Genomic DNA, 17,197 nt, shown 5'->3' with positions numbered 1-17,197 from the left:
ATATAAAGTAATCCTTGAAAAAAAAAAAGGGGGGGGGGAAGGTGCATCTAGGAGGGTTAACACATTTGTGACATTTTTTTTATATGGATTTCTTTTTTTTCACTTGAAAGATCAACATTTCTAAGAGTTCATGTGCCCACTTCACACAACACAGTAAAAACTGAACCAGAGAATCAACCTCGTTCAGGCTTCGGTAAGAAAAACCCTGCTCCTTACAGAGAGGTCCAGCATGCCGTTTTTGTGAACGAAGTTATTGGTCCCGTCGATATGCTCCGGGCCCTCCAGGTAGCTGTAGTTGATGCAGGAGTCCGTGAGGCTCCGCGGCAGGTTGGCGCAGGCCAGGGGCTCGTGCGGCATCTCCGGGATGGGCACCTGGTTGCAGAGCTTCCTCATGTGCTCGTTGAAGAAGTCTGCGTAGCCCACGTTGAACGACGCCAGGGTGGTGTTGAAGGTTGCAACCGTGATGGTGGAGATCTGGGATCTCACTAATAAAAGGAAAAGCAATGTCTCAGTTTTCTCTGTATTAATCTGGGACATCACATTATAGACACGTACACGGTTATCTGAAAGGTGACCACAACCACGGCTGTAGCTTTTACAGATGTTTCACTGATAGTCAAAGAGCTAATCTCAACTCCCACAGAATGCCGCAGGTGTTAAGGCTGTGTCATGAACGTCTGATAAATAATGAAAGTTATAGAAAAATGTGAATTCCAACTAGCTTTATTGAAACCCAGGTTAGACAGTGGATTTTACCCACTATTAGATGACAGACCCTATTACTATAGTTAATCTAGTTTACTTGGAGTATTTCCCTACTTTGCAGCTATTTAAATATTTGGTTTTAATCTAGTATATTTGAGCAACAACAAACATGGATTATTTTTCTCCTTTTCTTTAGAGAAATGGGACACAAATCTCTGACAGTCACTAATAGGTGTCATCAACCCTAGTCAATGGATAGAGCGTTGGCCTGCAGACTGAAGGATCCTGGGTTAGATTCCAGTCAAGGGCACATGACCAGGTTGCAAGCTTGATCCCTAGTAGGGGGCATGCAAGAGGTAGCCAATCAATAATTCTCTTTCATCATTGATATTTCTCTCTACCTCTCCCTTTCTCTCTGAAGTCAATAAAAATATATATTTTTAAAAAGATGTCATCAAATACTTGAAGTACAATCTAGGGAAAAGAGGGATTAATTTATGCTCATAGGTTGAGAGCCCAGAATAAGAACCGGTCTCAAATTTCACCCAGAGACACATTATGTAAAAGCACAAAATGCGTTTATCTGAGGTAGAAGATGTCCGGAAAAGGAACTGGTGACTGCGGAAGGCAGTGACTTCCCTCCGCTGCAGGTGCCAGACGCTTCAGAGGGACATCGTAGAAGGGAAGGAAGTCCCGTATCTAACTGTCCTCCAAGTCTCATCCAGCCCTGCGGGTCCATGATCACTGAACACAAAGACAGATGGCTCGCCCTTGCTTTCCTTCTGAGACATAGGGGGTTCCTGGTGTCTTGGCCAATAGCCCTTGCCACTAAGGAGATGCTGAGAATGGCTCACAAGTAAATTACCGAGCAACACATGAATGCACATTTTCAGAAAGCATGAGGAGCCAGAGTACAATGAAATGGAAACATGGAGTAAGAACAGGAAACAGGAAAAGGAACCTGAACTCCCGCCTGCGGGCGCCGCCTCCGACCCACCTTCCTTGAAGGTGTTTTCTCCGTGGCTGTTGGAGTGGTCCGGCAGGTCACTCACCAGCGTGTGATGGGAGTGGGAGTGCTTGGCGCTCAGGCTCTCCATCTCCGTGGCCGCGTCAGAGCTGCCCCGCCGGGTAAACTTCCCTGCGATGGACAAGGATATCACAGGGGGTTTGCGAAACTGCAGGACACTCTGCTGAGATGTCTTTGGGAATGACAGCAGTGAGAGTGGGAGGTGTTAGGAAGCAGGTATGGCACAGCCAAATAGCAGGCCTTAAACTTGTCTTGGGAACAATCAGAGTCAGATGACTGACGAAGCTGCCTGGGATGGGTCAGCCCCCATCTAAGCCCAGTGTCAGACACCATCTGCTGGGCCCCAGCTGGCCGTCAGCTCTGAACTTGAAGCTGGCTTTCTGAATACACCGGCCAGAAAGAAAAATGTGTCTCCTCCTTCCTCTTTCCCTTTTAGCAGTCACATTCAGTAACAGTCTGTCTTTGGACTCACAAGGAAAACCCATGCACAGGACCCTCCGAGGCCATGTTTCCGTGTCTACAATATTTAAGAAATGGGGCCATTACCTGTCTATAGAAAGATTCTTGAATAATTCATTCAATCCTCTACATGTCTTTGGCTGTGAAGACACAGCATTCTTTTGTACAGGGTACTCACCTTGGGGCCCTCATTTCTTGACTAATCTGTTCAAGGAAGACCCAGATTTGCCCGAGCCCTAGCTTCAGATTCCTACAAGGGTTACTCAAGCCCTGCCCTACGCTGGGAGGTCCCTGCGGTCACCTAGAATGGTGGTCTGCCAGCCGCTCTTCTCGATGCCCCGCCTGTCTTCCCCCAGCGCCGAGAAGCTTCCGAAGGAGAAGGTGCTGCGGGTGGGGGACACGTCTAGGTGGTCCTCGTGCAGCAGGAAGGGCACGCCCATCCTCCGCGGCCGCCTCTTCCCCGTGTGGTGCAGCGGGATGGAGCCTTTCCGCTCCCGCTCCTCTCTGCGGCTCTTGAACTACGAGGGTGAGAGGTGGAGGGTTAGGCACAGGGCAAAGGAGAGCTTGCAGTTTGCTCCTCAAAAGGTTCCCTGACCTGCAGCAAAACGCAGCCAATGTTGCAGGAAGAGCAGACGCAGAGAGTCACTGAGCATCATGGGATAGAGATGGGGGAAGTTTTCACATGTGTTTAAAGAGCGAAAGGAATGAGCAAAAGGTAGCCTGTCCCCTGGGGTTTTTGATGGGTTTGCCTAGAGGAGTTTTTCTCAAAGGGCGGTCCCTGGACCAGCCACATCAGCGTGCACACAGAGGCCACGCTGCCAGCCAGCGCTAACCCTTTGTAGGTCATCAGCGTCTCTAGAGGCAAGTGGCAGACACCCCCTCCCACCCCCCATACACACACACACACACACACACACACACACACACACACACACACACGCCAGGTGCATCCAGAGCCACAAACCTCGCCTATCAACTCTGGTCACCCAATTCTAAAATTAGACTTGTTAGTGACATCTCAGGGTTTGTAAAGAAAACGATGGTAACTTAAATTCGTAAACATTCTAGCGCATATGGGAAAAATTCCAATATTGATATATAGGGCTGCCACTCAGACGCACGAGAGATAAACACTGCCACACTGGAGGTTTGTGTTATCATGAATTTTACGCCTAAAATGTTAAACATGGTGTGCCATTCTTCATATTTATTATTATTATTATTTTTCACAGATTTCGTCTTTGGAGCATCAACACAATTTAGTGTTTTTGAGGCATTTCGTGATGACTTAATTTGTATTTCACACTCGCTTTTGATATTTCTGTAGAATTGTAATATATTATATTGTGCAAATAAAATTCAACCCCCCAAAATGGCATTCGATGAAGAAGTAAGGGAACCAGGCACCTCACAAGAAGAAGATGGCATCCTTTACTCAACTCCAGAGTCAGATGACTTTTTTAAATTAAACTCAAAATATCGTGGCATGTGGGGATGGTTTCCATTTTGGACGCATGGCAGTTAACTGGTTCAACTGGGAGATGACTTTCATTCCCCGGGGTCCTTCCCCACCCCACCCATCCAGCAGCATGATCAAAAGCACCTCTTGCCCTAATGATTTTTTAAAAAAAATTTTTTAACCAAAATATCCAAAGGGTAAGTGGCTCTACTCACCTTCTTAAAAATGTTCATGCCAAGGTCAGAAGAGAGATCGGGGACGGCAGACCTGCGCAGATTGGTCAAGGACACCTTGGAAAAGGCCTCGGGACTGAGAGATTTTTCCTCTTCGTTACACTTCATGGTGAGATCCTTAACAGATAACAAAGGTAGACTTAATGGCTAATGACTTAGGGCTTTTTATCTAAAGTAGAGGCCCTGTGCAAGGAAATAAGGGTGCCTCAGCTCAGCCTGTGTCCTCTTGTAGTCCAGGACCCCTCACTCCTGACCACCCACCTGCAGTAGAGGCAGAAGAGGCTCCCACCACTGCTGCTGCACTCACTAGTCGTAAGCCTGGCTCAACACGTGGGAGCGCACTGACCACCAGGGGCAGCTCCTGTGTTGAGTATCTGCCCCCTGGTGGTCAGTGTGCATCACAGTGACCAGTTATTCCACTGCTTGGCCGATTTGCATATTAGGGTTTTATTATATAGGGTACTCTCTTACTGAGATATACACTGAGTGGCCAGATTATTATGATTCTGAACGCATAATAATCTGGCCACTCAGTGTATATCCTATATAATAAAAAGCTAATATGCAAATTATCGCCTCAACCAGGAGTTCAACCAACAGGCAGGTCAGCCAACTGCCCATGCACAAATTCATACACCAGGCCTCTAATGTGTGTATGTGTGTGTGTGTGTGTGTGTGTGTAAATACTGAGTGGCCAAATTATTATGCATTCAGAGATCACAATAATCTGGCCACTCAGTATATGTTTAGTAGAAATATGTCTACTGTGTTGATACCTATGACCTATTTAACTTGTATCCAGACTTTCAGAATCCAAATCCTGCTACTGAGGAGATATATTTCATATTCATTGTAAACTTCTATTTGGAGTTTTCAATAGTGAGACGATGAAGCTCCATATTCAGGAAAGCTAAGAAAATAGGGATGGAATAGGTATCTTTTTCTCTTCTTATTAAAAAAAAAAAAGGCTTTCTATTCAATGATTCATCAAAAGAGGTATTTACCTTGTACATAATCAGCTACTACTAAAACAGAAACTATTTTCTTTTCTCCCTGATATTGCAGTGCTCATGCTTATTTTCAGAATATGCAGATGCTTTTCAGACACAGCCAATTCACATTTAAGTAAACCCAAATAACTGGAACACACCGCTAATTACATTTTTCTTTATGTATTCAATACATGATGTGGATGAGAAAGAGGAGCAGAAAAAGTGTTCAAGCTGATATAAGGGCATTAATTTATCAAAAAGTGATTTTCAGGGGATGTCATCCCATCAATACATTGTTTATTACTCTAACCATACCCCCCCCCACACACACACAAATATATATATATATATATATATATATATATATATATATATATATCCTGTTTCCCCAAAAATAAGACAGTGTCTTATATTAATTTTTGCTCCCAAAGATGCGCTAAGTCTCATTTTCAGGGGATGTCTTATTTTTCTATGAAGAAGAATATGGTACACATTTATTGTTAAATGAAAATAAAGGAAATTTATTACCTGTATACGGTACGGTAGTACGGTAGTTGTCAACACAAACCAGACAAACTGTGAATCCTACAGTATCAAGGATTTACTCATTTATTCAATGACAATCATGTCATCATCTTCTGGAACATCATCATAACAATCCAATTCCTGAATTTCCTGGTGAATTTCTTGTGACTCCATTTCTTTCAGAATCAGTGGACCAAATCTCTCATGTTTAGCCTGGGGGGGGGGGGGCTTATTTTTGGGGAGATGCCTTATATTTCACTCAGAAGAAAAATAAGGATCTTATTTTTGGAGGATGTCTTATTTTCGGGGAAACACAAAATATATATGGAGAGAGAGAGAGAGAGAGAGAGAGAGAGAGAGGCCTAAGCAACAGTCTGACCATTTGACTTTCCAACCAGTAGCTATGATGTACACTGACCATCAGGGGGCAGATGCTCAATGCAAGAGCTGCTGAACTGCGTGACTTGGCAGCTGCGGTTCTCGAGTGATGCACCCGGAACCAGAGAGGAGGGAGCCTGATTCTGGGGTGCATCACCCGAGAACCACCCTCTCGCAACCCAGGACCCCTTGGGAGATGTTGGAGAGCCGATTTCTGCCCGATCCCCACAGGCCAGGCTGAGGGACCCCACCCATGCATGAATCTGTGCACTGGGCCTCCAGTCTATAATAAAAAACAATATTCCTAATGATGACACTGGGGCACTAGTTACTTTTGAAATGTGGAAAAGAGGTTAAATCATAGGTAAAACTCTTAGTATCACACATTTTATGATATTTGTAATCAACATATTATATGTGTGAACTCTTTATTCAGTAGTGCTTTGATTATCTGAGACCCAATTTTCCATTATTTTGGATCAACAAAGGCTTACTCTAGATTAGTGTGGGGAAAAGGCATTCAGACAGCACTTCTTTGAATGGGAAATGAAATGCTAAAGAGCAGCCAAGGGGTCCAAGAGTCAAAGATGGGCGAGAAAGGTTACCAGCATCCCAGATACCCACCAGCCAAATATTCAGCGCTGGGATAAGGAGGAGCTGGATACGCAGAAGGAAAAGAGAACCTGTTAGCACCATAGGGATTGATTCCAATGACAAGGAGCCAAGCCTCTCTTACTTGGGTTTTGTGGGTGTTCACCAGCGAGGGTGCTGCTGCCACCATGGAGCTGCTCCTGGGTCTGGGCAGGAGGGGGATATCTGGCTCTGGGAGTTTCTCTGGCTTCTCTTCCAGCATGTGTCTCAGCCTTTGGAGATAATACATCAGGGACCACTGAGTGCCTTCCTCAGACCAGTGGGGCTGGAGTAGGCAGCGAAGAACAGCAACGTCGAAGTAGGTGGCATAGCGGGACCTTTGGCATGGAGGTATCACAAGAGAGACCCTGTTCATGGCAGAAAGATTATTACATTGGTTAGTCGTACATCCCAAGGGGTGGCACATGGCTTTTAGCTCTGCTTTCCTCATTTGTTCATTTATTCATTCGCTTATCTTTACTGGTTTCTCTAATATCCTACAGACTGGTGACATTCCACTTTCGCTAGACACTGCCGGAAGTAGAGACATGGAGAGAGGTAGAAATTATCCAGGCAAAGGTGAGGATTGGGCAGGAGGGTGGATGGCACTTAAGTCAGAGGGAACAATGCCTACAAAGGTATGGAGTTTTTAAAATGTCATGAATTTGGGAATTCACAGGTAACTGATATAGCTAGTGAGTAATTTGGATGGTAAACAGTGAGGAGAATCTATAGACATAGATGAGGCTCAGATCATGATGTCTCTCTTATTAAACTGAGCTATCAGGTTTGACTTTTAGCTCAATAGAAATGGGAATGTGTACTTAATTGGGCTATTTTAATTTCAATTGTGATAATGTGATATAAAAACACATGGAAACTGCAAAATACAAACACAGACACACAAAAGTTACACTTTGAGGAAAATAAAAACATTTTGAAAACTCAATTTATGTAAGATAGCAAAACTAATTTTTAAAATCTTGAGATTTCAAGGTTCTGGAGTTCTGTTATTCAATTTAAACACATGACATATCCATTACTTAGCCATTACTTTAATTGGACTACAAGATAGTCTTTAACAATTACTCAGCATAATACATCATTTTAGGGGATATGAAAGTAAGTAAATTTAACTTCCTTGCCTTAAGAAACATACGGTCTGGAGAAAATTACAGACAATAAATAACAAAATATAAATTTAGAACTTGGGGATTAAATATGCAATCTTAAATTTCAACTTAACTGCCAAGTATAATTTTTTCCTAAATTAGATAATACAAAAGTGCTATCAACTAGCAAATGGTGCTACCCACATATGAAGAGCTTAAGCAAAAACACAACCACTTAGAGTCAGAGAAATTTTCCTAAACTTCCCAAACCATATTTTTTAAATTGAAGGTTATAATTTATTACCGGTTCAAGAGATTAATTCAAAAGGATGTGACTGCTATTAAAAAGTTAACTAGAATAAAAACCATCAGACTCAACAAATTAACTAAGAATTTGTCTGACTGGTGAAACTTTTTTTCACTTCACATCTTTGTCATGAGTCCTAAATCCTTGGGGCAAAATTCATTTTTAGCTGAGAAATGGGAAAAAGAGGCTGGCAACTCCAGAATTCCATCAGCCAAGTGTCATGTGCTTGTTAAAGTTATATAATCCAAACAGTAAACAAGTCAATGGGCCCACTTATCCATGCCAGAATATTTCCTTCAGCCCAGCTGATGTGGTTCAGTGGTTGAGTGTTGAACTATGAACCAGGAGGTCATGGTTTGATTCCTGGTCAGGGCACATGCCTGGGTTGTGGGCTTGATCCCTAGTTAGAGGAAGTTCAGGAGGCAGCCAAACAATGATTCTCTCTCATTACTAATGTTTCTATTTCTCTCTCCCTCTTTGAAATCAATAAAACAATATTTTTAAAAAGGTGGGGGGAGGACCTATGTAATACTTTCAACAATAAAGAGTAAGAGAAAAAAGCAAATGATAAGCAGAAGAAAAAAAAAGAAGAAGAATATTCCCTTCAGGTGATAGGGGCCCATCTCTCTCAGGATGAACTGGTTTGCTTCCTAAGATGGCTCTGTCACTTTAATACCTAGAATCATTTTGCCTAACATGAATAAAAAGTATTTTTTACGTGGGTTGCAGTAAAAAGTTTAAATATACAAACCCTGATCAGGTCAGGTGCCCTGTGAGTCATTTTCATAGCCTCTCTACTTCCTGATCAAAGCACCTGTTGCACTTCACTATTTCTACCCTCAGCACCACTGTATGGCCTGCTGAGGAACAACTGCCTCTGTACACAGTGGTTTTGAATGTCAGAGACATCTTGTCATCTAATCAATATGCTTGAATATTTTAGTTGATAAGTAGCAAACTAAATATGTTAAAATTCAATTACATAATGTGTTACCATACTGTCCATGTAACTGAGTTGACAGTCACATGAAGAAGAGAAACCTTCTACATTTGATACGGGATTTTTGCACTGGAACACACGGTGTTACCCTGGCAGGATGGCTCCCTGGATTCTTTGTCCATGGGAGTCAAAGAATGAATCCACAGACGGAAGGGAAAATGGTATAGCAAAGGTGGAAACTTACTGAAGAACATGTACAGACTCCCAGGTGGGGAAGGGGAAAGGATCTCACAGCACAGACTGCCATGTGGGGAGGGGGAAAGAGTCCCACCACGTTCCCTTTTTCCAGTTTATAAAGCTGCAGTTCTTGTGGCCTGATATCCCCTCTGATTGGTCAATATTCCCTTTGGTTGGTCATTATAGCAACTCCTGAACTCAAATATCAAACATCCTGTGAGACACTGTGAGGCCCTCTTTCCTCATTGTTCTCCCATTCCCTCTGGACTTTCTTCCTCCTCCTTTGTTTTGTAAATATACCTGGCAGACCTTTTTAAGGAAAGGCAGCTATTCCCTCTCCTTGTCTTATGGAAATGTAACTGCCCTGACTCCCATGGTTATGGAAACGTTCCTTCTCCCAGTTCCCTTGTCTTACAGAAATGTGACCTCTGCTCTGCAGCCCTGTGTTTTTTTCCATGGACGCTTAATTTTTAAAATTTCCTATACCTGCCTATTCACTCCTAAAAATTCCTATTTCACAATCAGCATATTATGCCAGAGTTCATCCCTTTTCTAGGGAGCTAGAATACTCTGGATATCAGCTGTATGGCAACTTTCAATTCATCAGAAATCCCATAGATTACCCCTTCAATCACTTCTTCCAATAGAAGAAAAATGGAGATTGGAGAATGCTCATTAATCAATTAATAGGCAGAGAATAGAAGGGGGGAAAAAACACATGAAAAGCAAAATGAATAAACAGCCCAAAATAAAATAATATGGACAATATAAATAAAAATTGCAATTATAAAAATAAACACCAAATAAAAATACTAATAAGATAAAAATTATCATACTGAATTTAATATACATATTTATACAAACTTGTCTCATTAGCTCCTGGATGATGTGTTATGCCTGCTTTTCCACAGTATTTATTATCCAACTTTTTATTATGAAATCATTTTAATAAAAAGGCTGAGTCTCAGAATTTTGTGATTTGCTGAGTTTTCAGAAGCATAAAGGTTAGATTCAGAATTAAGGTTTCTATCCTGGGCAGGATATTTTTCATTTGCCTCCAACCCCCACTCCCTGACCCCATTTACCCTACCTTCTCTACCTTGCTGTCCCGGAAGATTGGTTCATATAGACTCTATGCAGGAGTCACTGGCTCCTGGTTGAATCTGGCAAGAGGAGGCAACCAGGAGATGGGAAAGCAGAAGGACCAGGATTTCTTTCAGAAGGGTCCACCCTCCCAGAGATTTGCCTAGGGATGGCACTGTGAACTAGGGCCAACAAGAACTGTGACTACTGATGGTTGAAGCTCTTGTTAATCATTCCCTCCATAGAGTTCTCCATAACTGCTGCCTTCCTCTGTCCCTTCAGGCTTGAGTTCCTAGGCCTCCTGCTGGTTCCATCCACGATCCCTAGAGAACTGTCTTGCTCTTGTGGTTTCCCTACATTCTGCCCAAACCTTTGTAAACCGCCTGAACAGAGCAAAAGCAGAACAGACTTTATGGACATCTTTGACAGTCCAATATGGAGTCATTGTCAGCAATGGCAATTGCGTCAAGTGCTATGTCAAGACTGAGGTAATTGGGTGTAACAGAAATGCTCCTAAAACACCCAAAAGCACAAGTTTGGACACATGGATAAGGACTCTATCTGGACACTGATATGAATGGGACCTCCACCTACTGTCAAGAGCTATAAAAACTCAGAGCTTTAACCATCCGACACTGAAGCTTGGCCATCTTATGGGCATGCTCAGAGCTCTATTGGACTTCCATTCCACTGGACAAGATCTGCCACTACAGCTGCCGAGCTTGAGGCCAATGTCCACCTTTCCACCTGCAAGCACCCCCAGTGACTGGGACTTTGTGCTGGAGGTGCATTCTGCTCACTTCTATCAGGTAGGCTCCTCTTCCTCTGTGTATAACCTGCGGTGACTCTATCGGCTTATGGGGAAGGTTTCCCTAATAAACCTGGCATTGTGGAAAGACACACATGTGTGTGAGAGACTCCCCTCAGGGATGCCCTTGCCCATGACACAACCTATTTTGATCACTTCACAAATTACCCAAGTGTGACCTGTTTCCTGACTGATTATATCCTGAAACTCAGTTTGATGGAAAATAACCTTGTTTCTCATTTCTACCAGTTGTGTGTGTGTTTTTTTTTTAAAGAGGCCTTTACCACTCTTCCCCCCACCTCATCCCATGTTTAAAAATGCATGGACTAACCCACTCCTTTCAGCCTATCCTTTATACTTAGAATTATGGGATTTTTTTCTTCCCAGAAATATACCCTTGACTTTATAAAGAAAGACAAAGTATGAGGTTGGCTGGCTACCAGCTGGGTAATTTTAGGTTCTTCCAGGATTTGTGACAATCATCTCATTTATTGTAAGAGCCTGTGAAAACTATTGTTTTCTTGCCTAAGAAGCTGTTCAACAGAATTATTTATCCCTGGTTGTATTAGATGTCTTTACCCTTTACTTCCGGCCCTACACCTCTGTGTCCCCAAATACTTCTAATTAGTAATTTAGATTAGGGAGTTGCATAAATTTTATTAAATCCTTAGAGCAATGTTCCATATAATGAGGTGCCAATGGACTACTTCCATGAGAATTGCAAGGGGGACAGGGAGGACAAAGGCTGTTCAAAATGCAGACTCTGGACTTACCAGAATTGCTGGGGCTAGAACCCAGAAATCTTTATTTCAAACAACATCTCCAAGTAATGAAAATTAAGATAAATAATCTTAATAAGATTAGAGGACAATTGTCCTAAAAACAAACAAACATGTAATGTTTGACTTTGTACTTTTAAGCCAACATCCAAAACAATTCCTATATGGAAACACTAACTGGAATGATATGTTGGCAGTTTTGTAGCTGAGGGTGCTAGATGATTATATTTCTGACTTTCTCTGCATGCAAAATTTATTTGAGTGTAAGTAATTCTAACTGGGCAGTTGAGTCCCATAGTCATTCACTACTTCCTAACAGAGCATGTCAGTTCAGTGATGGTGAACTACACAATAGCAAGGCTCCATGGATATAAGGCTGTCATCGATATTAAAAACATGTCAGTAACTTGAATAATCAAAATTTGTAAGTAAATTTAATTTCAATTGCTTAATGTTTAAAGAGACTCCATTTGAAACAACAATAAATATAAAAGGGTATTATGAAGCAAATATTTAGCAAATGTTAGTTGTTATCTGAACACTAGTTTATTTGGCTTAAATATGAGATATACTGGAGTGAATAATCAATAAAAAAGCAAAGATAATCAAAGATGATCAATAAATATTTTTATATAATTTAAGACAGCATTATCAGTAGTAGTTAATGCTTCACTACTAAAAAGTCATTTTCGTTAACATTAACCATCTATCTAATTAACTTTTGAGGGGGAAAATTACAAAACTAGATAAAGAAGCCCTGGCTGGTTGCTCAGTGGTTAGAGAGTTGACCTGCAGACCAAAGGTTTGCAGGTTCAATTCTCAGTCAAGGGCAAATATCTTGATTGCAGGTTTTCCAGCTCAGATAGGGGGCATACATGAGGCAACCAATGGATGAGTCTCTCTCACATTGATGTTTCTTTCTCTTTCTCTCTCTCTTTCTCTCTCTCTCTCACCTCCCTCTCTTCCACTCTTTCTCTAGAAATCAATGGAAAAAAATATGCTCAGGTAAGGATTTAATTCAATTTAAAATAATTAACTTTAAAAGCTGGATAAAGATAGTATGGGGCAATTTAGTGTATGATATGGTAAGAAATGTTCTTTCCAACTCTAATATCCCATGATTGTATAAGTTACTTGGGAGAAAAAATAAAAAATAAATTTTTTGAAACTTGTATTCTAAATGGTATATGTAAAAATAATAAAGAGGAGTACATAGAAAATATTAATAACATTTGTATCTACCTAATGACCTCATGGATGATTTTTATTTTCAAAGAAATATTTCATACCTTTTAAATAGTCATATGCTATAATTAACATACATTTTTATATGCATAGACTAAATAACACATTGCGATTTTTTTTAAAAGACTGTTGACAAGGCAAGTATTGCTTTAATCTATTTTCCAACTAATTATGGCTTTAGGAAGCTAAGTTATTACTAACTCGGGTTGGAGATGCTGGCAGAGGCCATCCAAAGCAGAAAAGCATTCCAGAAATAATCGATGGAGTCAGAGAACTGTGGAAATCAGTCTTGACCCTGTGCAGCATTTAATGAAGCATAAATTAAGTCTATGCATGTGTTAATTAAAGATGAAATCTCATATTAATTTTAACAAACAGGCTACCTGTTCACTGATTGCTGAGTTCAGGGAAGAATGATGTTCAATTCAGTCAAGGTCAGGGTAAAAGAGATAACAAATTGGATTTGTTTGATACAAACAGACAGCTTTTATTCCTAGGATATTTGCATTGCTTTGTTATTAAAGTTCTTTTCATTTCGGATTAATATATGAACTCTTCCAATGAAGATATATTAACATTAGCATTTTCTGAAAGGTCTTACCTTGGGCATAGTTTCCCTGGCAACCAATCACTGTTGCTAGGCAGGGGAAAGGCCTACTTCATTCTTCTAAAGTGTCACCGATGTACATATAATTCATATATGCATGTGCTGTGGGTGACTGTGTGCATATGTGTCAAAGAATGCATATATATGTATATGTTCAACATATCACAGATGGGGAAAAACATCCAGGAAGTAGAAACCTTGAACATTATAGTAGACTTTGCCTTTATAGGCAAATCAGATTGGAGCCATTAACACTTAATTTTGTCAAAGAAAAAAAATGTAACATGCTACTTATATTTGCAAACTTCCAATGCTTCCTATGGCTGAGAAGGATAGTGTAAGAAATAGAGGCTCCTGGATACTCTATGACCTCAAGATTTCACCCTGGTATTGTTTTTAATAATTTTTTAAAAGTCAGACAGAAGCATAGTATTTGAGGTGAGAAATTCCTTATGCATAAAACATTTTGGGATTTATGTAGAACAGCTTTAGTAAAGGAGCACTATGAGGATACTCTATAACGGATAGGAATATATAGAGATATAGTCATAATTATCATGTATAAAATGATAGTGACATTACCATTACATTTGGTTGTAGGCAGCCTCCAAAATGCCAATGATTCCTGCCTCTTGGTAGTCACACCTTCATTTAGTCCCCTCTCACTCTTTGGGATTGGCTGGCGCAGTCCATAGAATATAGCAGAAGTGATGGCATGTCTCTTTGGATATTAGGTTATAAAAGACACTAAAGCATTTATCTTGCTCACTCCTTCTCTTTCTGGGAAACTGCGTTTTTGAGAAAGCCAGCTGTGTCATGAGCAGCCCCCTGGAGAGACCCAGATGGGCAAGAGCATCTGGCCAGCAGCTCAGTGAGCTAGAACGCAGTCTTAAAAGCCCAGTTAAAGAGACGTGTTTGACAAACCAGGTGATCTAACAAAGGAGATTTCCAGAGAAAGGGTTGAAAGTGCCTTTTGATTTCTTCTTGCTCTCATCTTGAGAAAGAAGATACATGAACTAAACTAAGACTAATGAGCTGGGACTTAATGATTTTGAGAACTCTCAGCCCCTCCAGATGGGAAGTAATGCTAAAATTAACAAATGACTTCCTAGTAAAGAGCACAGAACAAATAAAATAAGCTATCTATTCTCAAGTGGTTTATAATCTAGTTTGGCAGATTGACTCATAATAACTAAATATAACACACTGCAGAATCAAATAAATGATAAATAGAAGTTCTAAGAAAATGATAAGGGACTGTGGAGGAAGGCTTGTAAAAGACTAGAGTATGTGCCCGTTAAGCTGATGTGTAGATATTGGCAGAGAAAAGGGTAATAAACTTCAGCATCGCCTTTTCTTTACCCTAACAAAGGGTCATCTTGCCTGAGATATTTCAGAATCACCATATCTAGACTTTCAACGGGCAGCAACCATGTACTTTGGTAAAATGCAAAACACATAACCAATAGAAGGTGCCTGTGTAAAATAATTAATTAATCTATATGTATGGACCAGACAATGTTTGCTCCTCTGAGTCAGCAAGGACGAATGAATTACTGCTCTTGTCCTCAAGGGGCTTCCGTTTTAATTGGGGAAACAAGGCAAATAGTATTACTTTTATTTTAGACATTATCTACAGATTGTATAAAAAAGGAACACAGCTCAAATTGGAGAGCTTACAATATTTTTAATAGGCTGATTCTTGAGTTGCAACCTGAAGGATCATCATTAGATGAAAGAAGAAAAAGTAATATTACATGAGGAAAAAATTATTCCAAAGTTAGAATTTGAAGGTGAACATGGAGCATTTAAGGAACTCTCAATAACTCAGCAGAGTAAAGAATGAATGTGAAAGAAATGGCAAGAGAGGAGAGGGAGAAGGTGAGCCTCCACATTGCTGAAAGCGTTTCAGTGGTTAAAACATAAGTTGCTGTAAAAAAAAAAATCATATTCTCAACCTGCAAAGATCATTCAACTAGCTCGTTTGCTTCTAAAGTTCAAAAGGAAGATATGATGATAAATAACTATTTACATATTACCTTTTAAAAGTATTACATACTGGTATTTTGGTTTAAAAGTGATTATATTCATATGGCGCTATGCTTTCAACAATCCTAAGAAATCTTTATGGAACACTGTACCCGTGTAGAGTGCGAGAAGGAGAGATTGATCATTAAAAAATTACCAAATAAAATATCAAGCTAATACTGAGAGGAAATATTTGTGAATCATCTGTGTTTGTGTGTGTGTTTTTTTTAATAAAGGACTTTTATCCAGAAAATGTAAGAAAACAAACAACCCAGTTAAAACATAGGCAAAAGATCTGAATAGACATTTTGCTAAAGAGGATATGCAAATAGCTAAGAAGCACATAAAATATATTGACTATTACTTGTCATTAGGGAAACATAAATTAAAACCACAATCAGTCCCATTTCAGACCCCGTAGAGTGGCTGCACACTCTACCACAAGGATAAACAGAAAGGATGAACTCACTCATTTTTGATGGGAACATAAGATAGTGCAGCCATTTTTAAAAGCTCTTTGGCAATTTCTTTAAAAGTTAAACATAAATGTACCATACAACCCAGCAGAACTGAACTTCTTAGGAATCTAGCCAGCAGAACTGAAAACATATGGCCACCCAACACATAGCAGCATTATCATAATAGGCAAAAAGTCAACACAACCCAAATATCTATCAACTGACGAATAGATAAAATGTGATATGTCCATACAATAGAATACTATTCAGCAATAAAAAGCAATGTACTACTTGTATATGTTATGATGTGAATGAACCTCTAAAATATTATGTTAAATGAAGGAAGCCAGATGCAAAAGATTACATACAATATGATTCCATTTATTTGAAATATCCAGAAATGCAACTACAGAGAGACATAAAGTATATTAAGTAATCATCTGGAGTAGGGTGGGGGAATGGGAGTGACTGAATATGGCACAAGGGATATTTTGGGGAGGTAGCAATGTTCTCAAATCAGATCGGTAAAAAATTTGCACAATTCTGTAAATTTGCAAAAAAAAAAAATCATTGAATAGTACACTTGAATGGGTGAATTTTGTGGTATATAAAACTATCTGTAAAATGCCTCTTTTTAAAATAATATCCACTAGACAGTAACCTCCTTTGAAAATGGAAAAATATAAATGGTCTCAGGGTCACTCAGTAGGTGGCACTTCCAGTTGGGTACAAAGGCACACCTCATGCATCCGGGCTTCCATCATTTCAGCAGAGAGTAGGAAGAAGTAAACTAATGTTTGTACTGAAGGAAGGCATTTTGTAAGCAAATTCACCATGGACACAAGCTAACAGGGGCAGAACTGGAATGTTTACAAAGAACAGATGGTTCAATCCCCTGTGAATACTGTAGCAGCACCCACTTTACTACCAGGACCTCCTGCTATAAAGCATTCTCAGACAATACAGCAGATCCTTTCACATCCCCACAACATAAACCTTTGACAGATCATTGGAGTTTCTGTATTTAAATATTAAAAATATTACCTAATTCAGACATGCATTCCACTTTCACTCCAGTTTGTTTAAACGAGAGCCACTCATAGCACACTTCTGGACTTATCACTGTCATTACACCTTGACCAGGAATACAAATACCTCATGCATGCACACAGTCTATCGAACAGA

The 17,197-nt window shown here is 40.2% G+C and overlaps 1 protein-coding gene across 17 annotated transcripts in view; it reads right to left on the bottom strand.

Moving 5' to 3' along the window:
• UNC80 (unc-80 homolog, NALCN channel complex subunit) overlaps positions 1-17,197 on the bottom strand; it is a 167,642-nt gene that overhangs the window by 135,509 nt on the left and 14,936 nt on the right. For 10 of the 17 annotated variants that reach the window (XM_084893323.1, XM_084893324.1, XM_084893337.1 and 7 more), the window contains exons 8-12: positions 6,515-6,776; positions 3,866-4,000; positions 2,493-2,709; positions 1,667-1,843; positions 217-485 (exon numbers count right to left, since the gene is read on the bottom strand). In XM_084893323.1, the coding sequence (XP_084749449.1) occupies positions 217-485; positions 1,667-1,843; positions 2,493-2,709; positions 3,866-4,000; positions 6,515-6,776 (1,060 nt within the window). The remainder of the gene's footprint in view (positions 1-216; positions 486-1,666; positions 1,844-2,492; positions 2,710-3,865; positions 4,001-6,514; positions 6,777-17,197) is intronic. The other 7 variants (XM_084893335.1, XM_084893329.1, XM_084893330.1 and 4 more) reach the window with 1 other exon arrangement.

This window comes from Pipistrellus hanaki (genome assembly GCF_964339955.1).
Source record: "Pipistrellus hanaki genome assembly, chromosome: 8".
NCBI lineage: Eukaryota > Metazoa > Chordata > Mammalia > Chiroptera > Vespertilionidae > Pipistrellus > Pipistrellus hanaki.
This window is presented reverse-complemented; position numbering and strand designations above follow the sequence as displayed.